Here is a 17,119-nt window from a genome sequence, read left to right on the forward strand (position 1 = left end):
AGGTGAGGGGCGGTGTTAGGGCTGAGAGCAAGGCAGTGGTTAGAGGTGAGGGGCGGGTGTTAGGGTTGAGAGCCAGGCGATGGTTAGAGGTGAGGGGCGGTGTTAGGGCTGAGAGCCGGGTGATGGTTAGAGGTGAGGGGCGGTGTTAGGGCTGAGAGCAAGGCAGTGGTTAGAGGTGAGGGGCGGGTGTTAGGGTTGAGAGCCAGGCGATGGTTAGAGGTGAGGGGCGGTGTTAGGGCTGAGAGCAAGGCAGTGGTTAGAGGTGCGGGGCAGAGTTAGGGCTGAGAGCCAGGCGATGGTTAGAGGTGAGGGGCGGGTGTTAGGGCTGAGAGCCAGGCAATGGTTAGAGGCGAGGGGCGGTGTTAGGGCTGAGAGCCAGGCAGTGGTTAGAGGTGAGGGGCAGAGTTAGGGCTGAGAGCCAGGCAGTGGTTAGAGGTGAGGGGCGGGTGTTAGGGCTGAGAGCCGGGTGATGGTTTTGAGGGTAAGGGTGGTGTTAGGAATTTAGAGTCAGGTGATGGTTAGAGGTAAAGGGCGGTTTTAAGGGCTACCTTGTCTCCTCTCCAGAATTTCTATATTGAAGCCCTACCCCCTAAGACATCAGAATGTGACTCTATTTGGTGTTGAGGTAAGAAAGTTAAAACGAGGTTGTTAGGTTTGTCCCGAATCCAGTTGGACTTCTGTCTACATGAAGAGGAGCTCAGCACACAGGCATGCACAGAGGGAAGAAAGACCACGTACGGGTGCAGTGAGAAGGTGCTGGGAGAAGGTGCCATCTGCACACCAAGGAGAGAGGTCTTGGAGGAAACCAGTCCTGCCCACACCTTGATCTTAGACTTCCAGCCTCCAGAATTGTGAGAAAAGGAATTTTGGTTGTTTAAGCCTTTCAGTCTGTGGTGCTTTGTAATGGCAGCCCCAGCTGATGCTAAGGGTCTGTGGTATGGGAGGAGCTGGCTGAGCAAGCTCCAAGGCCGGTAGCGGCCCAGCCTGGTGCCCCAGGTGGGGACGAAGGCATGAGTTGGCGGCGGGAGCGGCCTGCACAGTGGTGTGATTTCCTCCAGCAAGAGGGGTGACCAAGGACAAGGGGCTGAAGAGCGGGACACAGAGGACAGAGGTGCCAGATGAGTGATGGGGATGGGCTGTAGCTGGGCCTCCGAGAGTGAGCAGCCAGGGTCAGCTGGGGAGCAGAGCTAACGCACTCCCCAAGGTGCAAACCGTCACTTTTTCTTGTTAACACAGGGCTCTATCCGGCTGAGCCAAACGGCCACAGGCAGTGTTATAGATACTGCCTATAAAGACTCTCCAGTAAAACCTCTTTATTTTACCCCTTAAAAGGGTAAGAGTTACCGAAGTGCATGGAAATCTTCAGCAGCGAGGCTCTGGAAGAACTGAGGGATTAAGGAGGCTGCTTTTCCAACCTGAGGGGTCACTTCTGGGCTGCTGAGAATGTGTGGAGGGAGAGCCAGCCCCAGTCCAGTTTACCCAGGGAGCAGGAGGAGAGCAGCCAGCCCCGGGGGACCCTGGAGGCCTCTGGCGGGTCATCCACCCTGCGGATCCCTGTGTGTGGGGGCTGCTGTCCGTCCACTCATCGCCTAATGCTGACTGCACCATTGCCAGGCGCCACGTCTACTACTGGCTGTAGGGGATGAAAAGACAAGCGGCCTTGAATTATTGATTCACTCAACAACCATTCATTAAGGGCCTACTGTGTGTCCAGAATTGTGCAGCTACAGAGATGAATCAGGTGTGGTCCTCACCCCAAAGGAGCTGAAAAGATAGACAGATCAGCATAATGAAAAAGTGGCTTGTGTCTAATGAAGGGTACAGAGGAATTTCTGTGGGAGTTCAAAGAAGGGAAAATTAATTTGGGATGGGGAGTTTGGGAAGATTCAAAGGAAAGAGGGATTACTCTGGCTTTTTTAAAGTACAGCCGTCTCTCAGTATCCACTGGGGATTGGTTCCAGGACCTCCCTCGGATACTAAAATCGGGGACACTCGAGTCCCTTGTGTAAAATGCGTAGTATTTGCATATAACTTATGCACATCCTCCCATATGCTTTAAATCATCTCTAGATTACTTCTTTACCTAATACAGTATAAGTGTTATGCAAATAGTTGCTATACTGTATTTTTGTTGGTGTTATTTTTATTATTGTATTGTTATTTATTTTTTTTTTTCCTGAAAATTTTTTTTTTTTTCGAGACGGGGTCTCGCTCTGTTGCTCAGGCTGGAGTGCAGTGGTGCAATCTCAGCTCACTGCAAGCTCTGCCTCCCAGGTTCACGCCATTCTCCTGCTTCAGCCTCCCGAGTAGCTGGGACTACATGTGCCCGCCACAACGCCTGGCATATTTTTTGTATTTTTAGTAGAGACGGGGTTTCACCATGTTAGCCAAGATGGTCTCACTCTCCTGACCTCGTGATCCGCCCGCCTCGGCCTCCCAAAGTGCTGGGATTACAGGCGTGAGCCACCGTGCCCGGCCTTTTCCTGAATATTTTCAATCCACGGTTGCTTGAATCTGCAGATGCAGAACCCACAGATATGGAGGGTGGATTATACAAGCAGTTGAGGGAACTCACAGGTACAGATAGAAGGATAAATACCCCTCCAAGGCAGTGTGCAAGGAATAGCCTGTTTGAGTGGTGGGAGTTTCTCGGGAAATCCAAGGAGAAAGAGAGCACTGTGGCTAGGGGGTCAGAGAGGGCTTCCTGGAAGAGGCGCCTGAGGGAGAGAAGAGCCCTGGTAGGGAAAGGGAGAACAAGGGACAGGGACAGCATTGGCAAAGGCATGGAGGAGAGTTAATGGGCCAGTCCGGGACTGTACATGGAGGCTCTGTCACCTTGTTGGGGGTGGAGGGGATGCTGTGACCGTGGAGGTATGTGGAAGCCAGACAGGACAGAAGGGGCCTGAGGCCATGCCACAGACTCAACAGGGACAGCTCTTCAGAGAGTGGGGAGGTTCTGAGGACCTTGAGCGGGTCAGTGGCTGTATGCCCTCTCGGGGTCGTCATGGCCACACTGATTGGGGTGAGCTGGAAGGCACTGCAGCAGGGAGGAGTCCCCTCTAGCATTGACACAAGCATGGGGCAAGAATATGGAGAGGAGTTTAGGGGGCGGAGAAGGGCACAATCAAGGGGCTCCCCTTTTCTTGGCATGAGCCATAGAACTCAGAACTGGGCAGAGGGTGAAGTGCTTGGGGCTCATGGGGAGAAAGGCTCAATGGAAATGCAAGGGATCCCGGCTTCCTGGGCATGCCGGAGGCATCTTGAATCCACCTGGGTTGGAAGAGTCAGTGTGCACTGAGGCCCCATGGATGGAAAGAGCAGGAAGCCCCGGGTCTCTGAACGCATCTCCCCATCTCAGCCCTGCCTTTGCTGTGGCCCCAGACCTCCCAGCCTCACTGTGGCTCGGGGCTTCTCTGCAGGGCAGTCCCCGGGGCTGGAGGATGTGCCGTATCATATTGTTCCTCATTAGGCAGCAGCTGGGGACTGGGAGCGTCCCAGCCCAGCCAGGCAGCCAGGCCTGGGGGACGCAGTGCAGGCTATGAGCGTTCACTGCACATTAAGTCTTGAGCAAGCTGCTCTCCTTCATCCATCTGGTCTCCACTCCTGGGACTCCTGAAGAAGCATGCTGTTTGGTAACTGCCTGTTGAGCACATGCTTCTCTGGTGTCCCAAGAGTGCCTGAGCCTCCACCTTGTCTTTCATGTCCACAGCTCTAGAGTCTGGGTACCTGTTGTCATCCTAGTTATTCTGATCCTCATATGTTTTATGCCAGCCAACCACTGGTTGAGGCCGTTTCCGGCCAGACAGGAATCACTGTCGAAAACCTAATTAAAAGTGGTCCCTGAATCGCATGGGGGTTGGGAGGTAGAGAGGACAGGATTTTAGATGTTAGTGAGTTGGCAATAACCTGCCTAATAACTTTGAGCACAGAGTTCTGCATTAGCTGCTGTGGGCAGGGAAAGAGGAATGGGGTGAAGAGAGGACCTCATCCTCCCCTTAATATAAGATTCGCACGTTCCCTGTTTCCCACCTGCTCATTTTCCCTCTGTCTCAAGGTGTGTGCAGTGATGCTCTGTGAGCTGACTGTATGCTGTTACATGGCAGACTGGTGTCCAGGCTGCCATAGCAAAATACCACAGACGGGGTGGCTTACCCAGCAGAAATGTTTCACAGTGTTCTGGAGGCTAGGAGTCCAAGATCATGGTGTCAGGCAATTCGCTTCCTGATAAGGACCCTTTCCCTGGTTTGCAGATAGCCATCTTGTTCTATCCTCACATGGCGGAGAGAAAAAGAGAGTGAGCTCTGCTGTCTCTTTTTTTTTTTTTTTTTGGAGATGGAGTCTTGCCCTGTTGTCGCCTAGGCTGGAGTGCAGTGGCACAATCTCGGCTCACTGCAACCTCTGCCTTCTGGTTTTCCTGCCTCAGTCTCCCGAGTAGCTGGGATTACAGGTGCCCGACACCACACCTGGCTATTTTTTGTATTTTTAGTAGAGATGGGGTTTCACCACCTTGGCCAGGATGGTCTCAAACTCCTGACCTCACGCAGGTAATCCACCTGCCTCAGACTCCCAAAGTGCTGGATTACAGGTGTGAGCCACTATGCCAGGTTTTGTTTTTGTTTTTGTTGTGTTTTGTTTTGTTTTTGAGACAATCTCACTCTGTCGACCAGGCTGGAATGCGGTGGCATGATCCTGTTGGCTCACTGCAACCTCCGCCTCCTGGGTTCAAGCGGTTCTCGTGCCTCATCCTCCCCAGTAGCTGGGATTACAGGCACACACCACCATTCCTGGGTAATTTTTTTGTATTTTTAGTAGAGACAGGATTTCACCATGTTGGCCAGGCTGGTGTTGAACTCCTGACATCAAGTGATCCACCCGCCTCGGCCTCCCAAAGTTCTGGGATTACAGGCGTGAGGCACTGGTGTCTCTTCTTATAAGGACACTGATCCTATCAGATCAAGGTCCCATCCTAATGACCTTATTTAACCTTAGTTTTGTCCTACAGACCCTATTTTTTAAGGCAGTAATATTGGGGGTTAGAACTTCAGTATATGAATTTGGGGGGACCTGCTGAAGTCCACAGCACACTCTTGAATGTTTACTTTGCCAAAACAAAATGGGGATAGGTGGGACTGCTGGCTCCAGAGCAGACCCTTTGGTGTGTGCTGCCTCCTGTGGTGCAGGCGTAATTGTGGCCTTTGAACACTGATGAGGCAGAGGCAGGCCCAGCGTGACTCTGAAACATGAACACCTACATCAAAACATTCCCAGTCCCCAGGCCCACAGGGGACATGCTCATTTTCTGAGAGATTATTTTACTACTTTATTTATCTTACTACAAGTGATTGTTAAATAGTTAGTAGGTTATAGATGGAAACATTGGTAACAGTGAGCTCATTTGGCCCAAAGGGAAGGATAGCTGCCTCCATGGTCTGAACACCATCTCACTGGGGTGGAGGGAGAACAGGGAGAAGGGAGGAGGGGGAGTTACCTGAGAGAGTTTTCAGAGGTCCAGGGGCAAGCCTGTTGCTATTGGTGTTTTAGGGTTCATTTACAGTCTGTAGATGGAGGCTTCCTTTACAGTCCCTGGAAGCCTCATGCACGCTCCCTAGCGCATCCCCTGCTTAGCAGCAAATCCTTGACTTTTTATAAGAAGGAAGACAAGCTTGGTCAGGGTGCAAGGTCTGGAGTCAGGCTGACCTGGGCTCACCTCCCTCCTCTGTCATGCTTCAAACCTGTGAGAACGGGCAGATCATGACCTCTCTGACTTCCAATTCCTCATGTCCAAGTGAAGATAAAATATCCACCTCACGGACTTGTTGCAGAGATTAAGTGAGATAGAGTCCACTAAGTGGTTATGCTGACATTGTAGCTTAATGTAAAGCTTGTGTGTCATGGATCCAGTGTCTGTCCAACTCATGCTGGATGGCACTGCCAGTTCCTGATACTTTAGATGTCTCTTTTCCTTGTTCTACAGCTTGGCTAATTTTTTCCTATTTTATATATTTATTTTGTGACAGAGTTTTGCTCTTGTTGCCCAGGCTGGAGTGCAATGGCATGACCTCGGCTCACTGCAACCTCCACCTCCCAGGTTCAAGCAATTCTCCTGCCTCAGCACCCCGAGTAGCTGGGATTACAAATGCCTGCCACCATGCCTGGCTTTTTTTTTTTTTTTTTTTTTTTTTGTATTGTTATTAGAGACGAGGTTTCTCCATATTGGTCAGGTTGGTCTCAAACTCACGACCTCGGGTGATTCATCTGCCTCAGCCTCCCAAAGTGCTGGGATTACAGGTGTGAGTCACCATGCCTGGCCCCTATTATATTTTTAATAGCAAAACATTTTTTCCCACATCAACTCTTAGGTGGAACCCCAACCCCTGAAATGGATGCAGGTGGAATTGTGATGGTTGGAGCTGGTATGGGGCTGGAGACCCCAGGCAGCCTCCCCTCCACTTCTTGGAGGAGCCCAGGGGCCTGCCAGGGAGGACCATTTGAGCATTCCTCTAGGCTGCCCTGCTTCCTTTCTAGTTGCAAGGTCGTCATTCTCTTATGCCACAGCGTGACTGTCTCGGTTTCTGCTTTCTCAGTAGCCATCTCATTCTGGTCGTGCTTCCCGCAGGTGGGGGTGTGGGGGTGATTGAAATGTTCCCAGGCTCTTCAGTCACATTTATGGTGCTCTGGTCACTTCTGCGGGTGGCTAATCACCCCAGGTATGCGTGGACTTTGCTAGTTAATTCCCAGAAGTCTACTTGATTGCCTCGGACTTGGGATGTACCTCTGTCGCCCCATGCATGGCCAACCTGAGTAAATGACATTTAACTTTTATTATTCAGTGAAGTTATGCATGTAAATAAATCCACAAATCAAGGAAGAAATGCTTTGCAATATTCTGTGTCCTGATTTTGGGTTTGTGGGATGGATTACAGTGAGTGTGGAGCAATGCACAGAAAAGACAGCATAGAACCTGGATCTCTGCGTCCGCACAGACATTCAAGGGCCACGTGTCAGTGAAATGTATTCGGCTTGATTCCCTGTGTTGCTTTTCTGAATTCTCAACCTCTGAAAGATAAATATTTCTTTTAATATAATGGCTTTATTGAGATATAACTTGCATACCACATAATTCACTTAAAGTGTATAATTCAGTGGTTTCTTTTTGTATATTCACAGAGTAGCGCAACTATTATCACAATTTTAGGAACATTTCATCACCCCCAAAAAGAACACCACACGCATTAGCAGACACTCCTCATTTCTCCCAACCCTAGGCAACCACAAATCTTTCTGCCTCTGTGGATTCAGCTATTCTGGACATTTCATATGCATGGAACTGTCCAATATGTATTTTTTTGTGTATGTCTGGCTTTTTTTTACTTAGCCTGATGGTGTGTTTGTTTTTTCAGATGGAGTCTCGCTCTGTCACCCAGGCTGGAGTGCAATGACACTATTTCAGCTCACTGCAACCTCCACTTCCCAGGTTCAAGTGATTCTCCTACCTCAGCCTCCCGAGTAGCTGGGATTACAGACGTCATGCCACCACACCTGGCTAATTTTTGTGTTTTTATTAGAGACAGGGTTTCACCATATTGGCCAGGCTGGTCTCAAACTCCTGACCTCAAGTGATCTGCCTGCCTCAGCCTTCCAAAGTGTTGGGATTACAGGCATGAGCCATGCGTCCAGCCACACTTAGCATAATGTTTTTAAGGTTCATTCCTATTGTAGCATGTATCAGTACCTGTTATTTTTTATTGTTGAGTAATATTCCATTGTATGGGTAAACCACATTTTTTTATCTATCAATCAATCTATGGACATTTGGGTTTCTTTTTGGCAATTATGAATAATGCTGCTATGTATATTTGTATACAAGTTTTTGTGTGATCTTCATTTTTGTAACATCTCCATCCAGAGAATTAAGAATCTCTATAGCTAGATTTATTGAGTGCCTACTGTGTGCAAGATTCTGTGTTGAGCCCATGCCATATCCTGTAATCTTCACAATAGCCCAAGGCTCTCTCCACTTCCTTAAAAGTGAGGCAACTGAGGTCCCAGAGCTGTGGAGGGCTGCAGCTGGGACTGGAAGCCAGTTGTCTGTGATACCATAACACTTATCCTTAACACTGCTCCCAGAAGTTGGGCAACTGTTGGTATTACACCACTGCAGTCGTCCACACTGAATAAGTCACACTGATTAAATCTGTGTGCTGCGCCACTTCCATACATTATCTTAGTGAATCCTCACACCAACCCTGTGAGGTTGTCCTACTCTTTCTAATGTTCAGTGAGGAAAAGAGGTTCAGAGAAACTAAGTAGCTCACTTTGGTGGCATGGCCCATCGGTGTCAGAGCCTGGGGAGCTAGCATTCAGCGGTGTCTGGCAGCTGCTCCTTGAGGCCACAGCCTTCCCTCACAGACCTGGCATCCTTTAACCCTCTCTTACCTCAGGGAGAGTTTCTCATATGTTCAGAATACCATTTCAAAGGACAGCCACTACCTGCCTCACTTTGCACAATGCCTGCTTGCCTGTGTGCATGGAGACAGGTATCCAAGTATCAGGATGCCTGGACCCGGGGACTTCGTGCAGACAGGACCCCTAGTGGCCTGCTCTGGTATTACAGGGTTCCTGAGGCGTGCAACCACATTAGAATTCACTTCTGCACCTGGCTACAAACCAAGACCCTTAAGCTTGGAGAGAACTTGTTCTGGGGGACGGTTCTGAGCATGGCAGGATGGAGAGGGACTTGGGGCGCTGCCAGGAAGAGGAAGGTGGCAGCAGGGGGAGGCTGGAGAAGGAGGAGGGTAACAGTAGCGGTGGAGTACCAATTGTCTCCATGTGGTTGCCTGCCCACAGCTGCTATCTTGGATGACCCCATGGAGTGCAGCAGAGGGGAGCGGCTCTCCATCACCCTGGCCAAGAACCGCATCAACCGTGCTCCTGAGAGGCTGGGCAAGGCCAAGGTCGAAGTGGACATCTTTGAGCTTCTCAGAGACAGCGAGTACGAGACTGCAGAAACCAGTACGTAGACTGGGCAGGGCTGCCTCTTCCCTTGCTGGCAGAGGATGGATGAGCAGTGGTGTGAGCTGCACCTATCAGTCACCAGGCCTCTGAGATATCTGATGTCGATATTTCCAGAGGAAGGAGAGGAACTTGAACCAGGAGGTCCTGTGAAGCTCTCAGCCTGGATGAGATTCCCAGGTTTTGTTGTGAATCACGTGTGGAGTAGAATTAAGACAGGATACCCATTCATTCATTCATCCACTCATTCATTGCTTCATATATTGATTCATTCACGTTCTGGACATTTTGTCCACAAGTTCCTGAATGAAATCTCGTGTGTGATAAGAGAGACGGCCAGCCCAAGGGTATCTTAGCCATTACACATCTGACTGCTTAGCTTGCTTCCTTATGCTAAGGGCGCTGTTGTGGGAGAAACTGGGACTTGGGATGGAATTTGACCACTCACTCTCTGGGTAGCCTCAGATAAGTCACTAAGTCATCCTATCCTATCCAAACCTCAGTTTCTTCATCTTTAAAATAGGAATACTAGGCTCTATTTTGCAAATCTTGCAGGTTGTTAGGTTGTTGTGAGGTGTTTTTTTGTTCTTGTTTTTTTTGAGACAGGGTCTTGCTCTGTTGCCCAGGCTGGAGTGCAGTTGCAGAATCTCAGCTCACTGCAACCTCTGCCTCCCGCGTTCAAGTGATTCTCATGCCTCAGCCTCCCCAGTAGCTGAGATTACAGGGGTGTGCCACCATGCCTGGCTAATTTTTGTATTTTTAGGAGAGATGGGGTTTCGCCATGTTGGCCAGGTTGGTCTTGAACTCCTGACCCCAAGTGATCTGCCTACTTCAGCCTCCCAAAGTGCTGGGATTACAGGCATGAGCCACTGCGCCCAGCCTATTGTGAGATTTAAATTATTTTAAATATAGGAAAATCTGTGAATTGCAGTGTTTTACAGGCATACGTAGTAGGTCGCTCAAGTCACACATATGGAGCCCCTACTATGCGCTGGGTACTGCTTTTAATTCTCACCTAAGTGTTAAGTGTTATCACCTCCACTTTAGAAAAGAAACTGAGGCTCAAAGCCATTGAATCATTTGCCAGACCACAGAGCTAGTCAATGGCTGAGCTGGTCCTGGACCCTGTGTGCCCAGTGCAGTCCATGAGACCTCCCTACAGTCCTCCGGCCTGTTGTTTGTATTACCTTGACAACTTTACAAGACTAGGCCCAAGTTAGTGGGCTGGTGGCTTGTGGCTAAGCTGGAAATGGATCAGCTCCAGTTCAGAGGGCAGGAGAAGAGCCCCTCAAATCAGAGATAATAGTGTCTATTCCCTAAGACTTTGAAGAGTCCCCGTCTCCTCCCTTTCTAACCCGTTTCAACCTTTGACCACACTCAGTGGCAAAAATAAGTAAACAAAACAAAAGAACAACTTGCTCAAATACATCTGTTCTTCCATCTGAGGATCCAGCAAAGCTCCAGCCTGGGCTGTTAGGGTTGCAAGAAAATCAGTACATCCACACAGGCCCAAGCATCACATGTGGGGTGTTGTGACATCCAGAAAAGTTAAGAAGCGATGCAGGCAGTGGCTCTGGAGACTCCCCAGCCTTTCTCCCTCTCACAGCTTCCTTCATGCTCCTGTGGTGTTGGATCCAGGCTCTTCCCTCTCTCTTAGTTTGGGTTCCCTGGTTTATTCATCATGTACTTGTCCATAATGACTACCCAGACCTGATTTACTCTCTGTTTATTCATTCAGAGACTTTTATTGAGCGTTGACTCTATCTCAGGCATAATTCAGGATATCGGGCATTGGGAACAAAGCAGGAAATAAGATAGATGTGCTCCTGACCTCAGGTGGCTTTCAGTCTGTCTTTAGGGTGCACATCAGGGGCAGCTTCCCCCAGTGCCTCTTAATGTGCATCCCCAAGGTCTGGCTCTGATTGGATCAGCTCAACTTGCAGTGTGGCCAGTCTCACAAGCTGCAGGTGTTGGCCAGGCTGCCTAATAACTACTCTTGGAGAGAGGGTCTACTCCCGGTCCCTCCTGCTCCTATGACTGAGGGAGGGCCATACCATATAGAACAGGGCCATTGAGGCCAACAGGATCTGTAGGCACAGATTCCTCCCCAAGAAGGCATGGAGGAACAAGGGCCAAAATAGTCCCTCATTTATTCATTCAGTCAATAAGTGTTTAGTGAGTGCCTATTATATTTTATTCTAGGCCATGAGGATTCAGCAGGGCACAGACAAGAATCCTAGTTGTCATAGAGGTTAATTTCTAGTATAATGGAAGGAAGATTCAGATTTCCCAGTATCTTGCAAATGAAATCAGAAATGCCAGCAACAACTCCTTGTGAACCCCCAGTCCAGTCCACAGTGTTTCCTTATCCAGGGGGCAGGTCTCAGACAAGGGTCCAGATTTCTAAATAGTTCAGTAGTCCATACTTTGAAAAGCCAGCCCTTCTCTTCTCGGTTCTTCAGGGCTTCTCTGGCAGAAATGAGGGAGCCAAGATGTGCCCATCATGGATGGCATCATTAGCAGATGTAAATTTCCTCTTTTAGTGACCCATGCAGCCTTAGTAAAGTCAATATATCTAAAATATTGAGCCAGATGAATCAGGGGAATAAAGGAAACAGGTATCTTTATTCCATCTTATAGAACTTTGGGCATCTTTTTAATGGGCTTCTTTTAGGCACCAGGTACTTTCTTAGCAAGTGGCCCTCAGTTCAGTTTTTACATCTCAGTGTGTTTGAGGTACGATTAGCATTTGTTAGGAAGGGGGACTTCTGGATCTTCCCACTCCAAAGGCTTTTCACCTGAAGCCAGAGTGCCCCTCCGCAGTGGGTTTTAAACACTACCCAGGTAAAGTTCATTGAAAGATTCCAGCCCAGTTCTTTCCCTCCCAAAGTAAGGGGGCAGGTGGGTTGTGGCTTAAGCACCTACCACCTGTTGGCTATTGCAGGGTGGGGCAGTGACTATATTTGGGGAAGGAAGGGAGGAGGGAGACAGGATCTCTGGGTGGAGGAGAGTCCACAGCTCTGTGATCCCTACTTTGGCAAGGCTGTGTGGTATAAACATTCAGAGCATGGGTTTTAGAACCAGACTGACCAGCATTAAATCCTGGGTCTCCCATGTATTAGCTGTGTGACGTAGACAGGCTGTTTAACCATTTTGTGCCTCTGTTTCCTCGTTTGTAAAATGGGAGTGATGGTAGCATTGCCTCATAGGGTCACTGGGAACGGTGTAGGTGAAACGCTCGGCACTGCACATAGCAGGCCTTCAGGAAGTGGCAGCTGTGGCTTTTGTTGTTGGCTTCATTCTCTCACCCCACATTTGAATGGGCTTCCTCCCAACTTATTACCAGCCTCCCCCTCTCTCTTGTTTCAAAGTTCAGCCCTACTTATGTGGCAGCACTGTCTCCAGGGCTGTTCTCGAGTGGCCTGCCTAATGTCAGCATCCATCGTAATTGGATATTCCCCTTCTTCCAGTTTTCTGGGCTTGATGCATCTGATAGTTCTGAGCCTTTTAAAGTTGTGGTGAGCCACCTCAAGCCAGCTGCTGCCCAATGCCAAAGGCCGTGGTTTGCCCTGGGCTAGTGGCCCAGGGCTAATTCGCATCATTAATTTAAAAAAATGTGAGTGGCTCTGGGGCCCTGGACAACTGCCCTAACCCTACACCTGTCACCCTGTGGCCAGGGACTCTGCTTCAGGGGGATGAAAGAGACCCTAGTGATGATATCTTTGATTGTAGAAAGCAGAGGCTCTGATTGAAGCTGGGGCTGTAGCACTCCAACAGGGCACAGTTGTGCCTTACTTTGAGTAACAGGGATTTCAGAAAGCTCCGTCCACATCACACTTAATGAATCCTATTCAGGGTGGGAGAGTCAGTTGAGGGAAGCAATGGTTATTTCAAGAATCAAAGATTATGAAGCGTAAAGAAGCTAACGATGCTGGAAGCCAGAGGTCAGCCCCCTCGTCTGATGGTTGAAAGCGAGGCTCTGAGATGGAAAGTATCACACGGGGCATTAATTAATAGCCAGCCTGGAAACTGGAAAGATATGAGGAGAAATCACCCCCTGTTCTCTTGGGTTCAAATAGACAGATTTTCATATAATGGGTTTATTTAAAGTGAGGGTCACTTGTAAAGCTTTCTCCAGCCTGCATCTGACATCCCCCACCTCTGCCCTTCCACCATTATCGCCCCAGGCTCTTGGTGTTTGACTTTCCAACTCCTTCTACACAGCCTACAGATCTAAAATAACAGAGATGGACAAGACCTATTAGGTCAGCTCCTGTCCCACCTGGCCCTTCCTTCTTTCCCTTCCGTGTCTTATCTGAAGCTGAGCCTTTCTTCTGCAGGGAGCTACCACAAGCTACCTCCTCTGTTCCTATAGATAAGCGTTTCTCCTGCGGCTAATGAATTAGAGCTTAACTAAGCGCCACCCTTTACCATTCAAACAACCCGAGGCTCCATCCCAGCTTGAGGTTTAATTTCCTGCAGACCCAGAAGCAGGGGCTTCCCTGTCAACCCCTCCCCTGTGCCTCAGTTTGTCTCTGTGAGGCCAAGCATGCTATCAGCTGTCCGCACAGTTTCCCCTTGAAACTAGAGGCACCCTGGTTATCCGGGCCTCTTGTGGCTCCCGTGCCCGGTGCATAGTGTTCCAGCTCCACATGGCTGCACCTCCTGCACAGGCTTCCGAGCTTCTCACAGGCTCCACGAGCATGACCTCTGGTGATTCAGAGCTGCCTCTGAGAAGTGAGGGCTAGCATCCCTCCTTCAGTTCAGCAGAATCAGTTGAAGTTGGCTTAAGGAAAAAAAAGTAAGAAGCCAGAAGAGAAAGGCATACAAATAGTGATGAGTCATTCAGCAAACATTCCTTACTCCCCTTCTCGGAGCTACCCGCATCATAGGCATGATGTGGGCTCAGCCATGCATTGAATTGCTGTACTTAGAAATCATCTGGTCCAACCCCTTCCTTTTACAGATGGGGAAACTGAGGTTCAAGATCTTCTCCAGGAAGAAGTTCAGATGTACACATCTGCAAAATGACACCATCTTAGGTGGCTCTCCAGAGAACGTGCCAATGAGTGGCACAGACAGGGGAGCAGGAGGTCAGAACTAGGAGGTAGGCAGAGCAGGCTATGGGGTCAGGTGAGGCCCCTGGCCAGACCTTAGAATGTTGGTTGATGAAGAGAGAGAAGAAGGCATCTAGGTAGATGGCATAATAGCATGAGCAAAGGCTTAAGGCAGGAAAAAAAATGGGATACATTGGGATGCAGTGACAGACAGTATGGCTGAAACAGAGTGTACATAGGGGCAGAGGAGAGATCCTGGCTTCAGTGTAGAGCAAGTTCTGGAGTTCAGTGCACCAGGATTCTAATCCTGGCTCTACCAGCACCCTGGGCTTCTCTCCTATGCCTGACAGCCCTCCTCTGTAAAATGGGAATAAGAAGAGTTCTCACTTCATGAGGTTGTTGTGAAGATTAAATGAGATGGTGCTTAAATGTTACTTAGTAGTAGAATTCATATAGTGACTCCTCCCTCTCAGGGTTGTTGTAGAGATTCAGGTGGCACGTGTGCCTGGCACTTGGAAAGCCCCAGTAAATGGTATTGCTGCTTGCACAGTGGCTTGGGACCAGGTGAAGGCTTTGCGTGATACGCTGTTGGTGAGGAGAGGCGATGGCGGTCTTGAGTTCTTGGACACCAGGGGGCCCGTCATGGGGCGTGGCACTCATGCCCTCACACACTTTCTTCCTTGGCTCAAGAGCCAGCAAGGCCAACCCATTTAGTCCCCTGTCTACTCCCAGAGAGTTCAGAATGGAATGCGTTCCTGACAGCTTTGGCACAAGAGAGGAGATGGTTCTTTGGAAGTGATGAGGCAATTGTTTGCCTTGCCCTGGGACGGCCAGGGCTTCACGTGTACTCTGTGCAGTATAAACAGGCTCAGAGGGAGACTGCACCCTCTGCTCCATTCAGGCTGCAGCATTGGGAAGTGCTTCCGCGTGAAGGACTCTGAGTTCTCCCAGCCCTCCCCAGTGCACATCTCTGTGAGCCCCGTGGGGCCAGGGTTGTTTGCCATCTGGGCCCAGAGAGCACTGAGCAGCTCCTCACTGTCAGGCAGGAGGACCTGGCCCCCTGGGTCCATCCAGGAAGCTGCTCCTTCCTGGAGGGGGGCTACAGTCAGTGGCACTTACCATTAGCTCCTCTGAACCATCTGCGACACAGCCTCACCCTCCCCTCCCTGAACTGCTCTCTGTCCGGAGGAGGGACCCTGTGAAGATGCAGGAAAGGGGAAAGGAGTAAGTTCCACGACGCCCCTCACCCCACCACCCCTGTCCAGCCTGGGCTTCTAAGGGGTCTCCAATCCATTGCCAGTGCTGACATTTTGAGAGGAAGAAGTCCCTCCATGGGGCCACTACACCCCATCATGGCCTTTTATTCCAGCAGCTGAGCCTTCCAACTCCTCTGCTGCCTGGGAGGAAGAGGTAAACGCATCTCCCTCCCTTCCTGTGCCTCCTGCAAACTGCTCAGAGGGCCGAGGCCTGCAGAATCAGCATGCAGGGGTTCCAGAGCTGAGACCCTTTATAAATGATTTCCATCTCTACTGAGCAGGGCACCCTTCATAGGGAACGGAAGACCAGTTCCCAGATCTCAGGAAATCCCCAGGCCGTAGCCACTGCTAAGACCCTAATTCAGTTCCACTGGACTCATTTGGGATCATTTCAGTTCAGTTGAGCAAACATCTAATGAGCAATTTCTTTTTGCCAGGGCTGAATAGACATGACCCCTGATCTCAAGGCCATTTATGATCCAGTGAGGGAGATGGACACATTGACACACGTGTATGAGAAGCTCAGAATGGCAGGCGCAGGCCCACAAACCCTTGAGGCCTGATGTGTGTAGAATCCAGATTGAGACATTGGGAAGGTTGAGGGCCTGGGCGTGGTGGCTCATGCCTGTAAATCCCATCACTTCGGGAGGCTGAAGTAGGAGGATTGCTTGAGGCCAAGAGTTCAAGACCAGCCTGGGCGATGTAGTGGGGCCCCATCTCTACAAAAAATAAAAAATTAGCCAAGAATGGTGGCATGCACCTGTAGTCCCAGCTACTCAGGAGGCTGAGGCAGGAGGATTGCTTGAGCCCAGGGGTTCAAGTCTGCAGTGAGCTATGATTGCTCCACTGCACTCCAGCCTGAGTGACAAAGTGAGACACTGTCTCAAAACAAACAAACAAACAAAAGAACAGTTGTGTGGTGCATGTACCATATGTAAAGTTGAATCTCCAGTAACCCCATACTCAAACAAATGCATGCTTATATTCAAATACTCACACATTGTAAATAGCTTTACATCTGTCTGTTGAGATCAGATTTTGCCAACAACTGAGTTTGATGAAAAACATCAAGTTTCAGAGCCTTTTGGACTTTGGAATTGGGAATAAGGAATTGTGGCCTTCTATAAGAATTTATTTTCAGGAGAAACTTTCCTCTCTTGGGAACCAACATCACCAGGCTGCTTGGGACAGAAGCTGGCCAGGAATTCAGAGAGCAAGGAAGCTGCGCTGTCTCCTAAAGGCGGCTGACTCAGAGCCACAGTGTGCTGTGAATATAGGGAGGGAGAGATGCCTTCTGGCCCAGGAGCAAGATCTGAGCTGGATGCTGAAGTATGAGTAGGAGTTTGCTAGGCAGAAGGGCAAGAGAAGCCTAGACCATGGTAGTCTGGAGATGCTAATGAATCCCTTCTCAGATAAATGTTTTTAAATGAATAAAAACCTTTTTATTAATGAAAAAGGATAGAAAATAAATAACAAAAATCCAATAAAATGGATAGGGTGACTATGGAAACCAGCTATATGGAAATGCAGTTATATGTTAATAGTGGTATACTAATATATATGCTTCTTCATTAATGTATTAAATAGCATCGAGCCTAATTACTACCATAATCTTGAAGTAATAATGAATATAACTGGTATTTGAAGATATCCTTAGCACTGTAGTGTCATATGAAAACTGTGGTGATTTCTGTGGGAAATAAAGTCACAGGTGCTATTAACACACTGTAGTTTGTTGCCTACATTCAAAATGGAAAGAAATGCTACATTTCACTTAGGGGTTAGAGAAAAGAA

At 49.2% G+C, this 17,119-nt stretch overlaps 1 protein-coding gene across 6 annotated transcripts in view; it reads left to right on the forward strand.

The window, feature by feature from the left end:
* Nucleotides 1-17,119, forward strand: part of GRIK4 (glutamate ionotropic receptor kainate type subunit 4) — a 476,087-nt gene that overhangs the window by 282,843 nt on the left and 176,125 nt on the right. For 5 of the 6 annotated variants that reach the window (XM_016919844.4, XM_016919847.4, XM_016919845.4 and 2 more), the window contains one exon: nucleotides 8,848-9,012. The exons of the other annotated variant lie outside the window; for it this stretch is intronic. In XM_016919844.4, coding sequence (XP_016775333.1) covers nucleotides 8,848-9,012 — 165 coding nt within the window. The remainder of the gene's footprint in view (nucleotides 1-8,847; nucleotides 9,013-17,119) is intronic. 6 annotated transcript variants of the gene reach the window in all.

Source organism: Pan troglodytes, chromosome 9 (assembly GCF_028858775.2).
Source record: "Pan troglodytes isolate AG18354 chromosome 9, NHGRI_mPanTro3-v2.0_pri, whole genome shotgun sequence".
NCBI lineage: Eukaryota > Metazoa > Chordata > Mammalia > Primates > Hominidae > Pan > Pan troglodytes.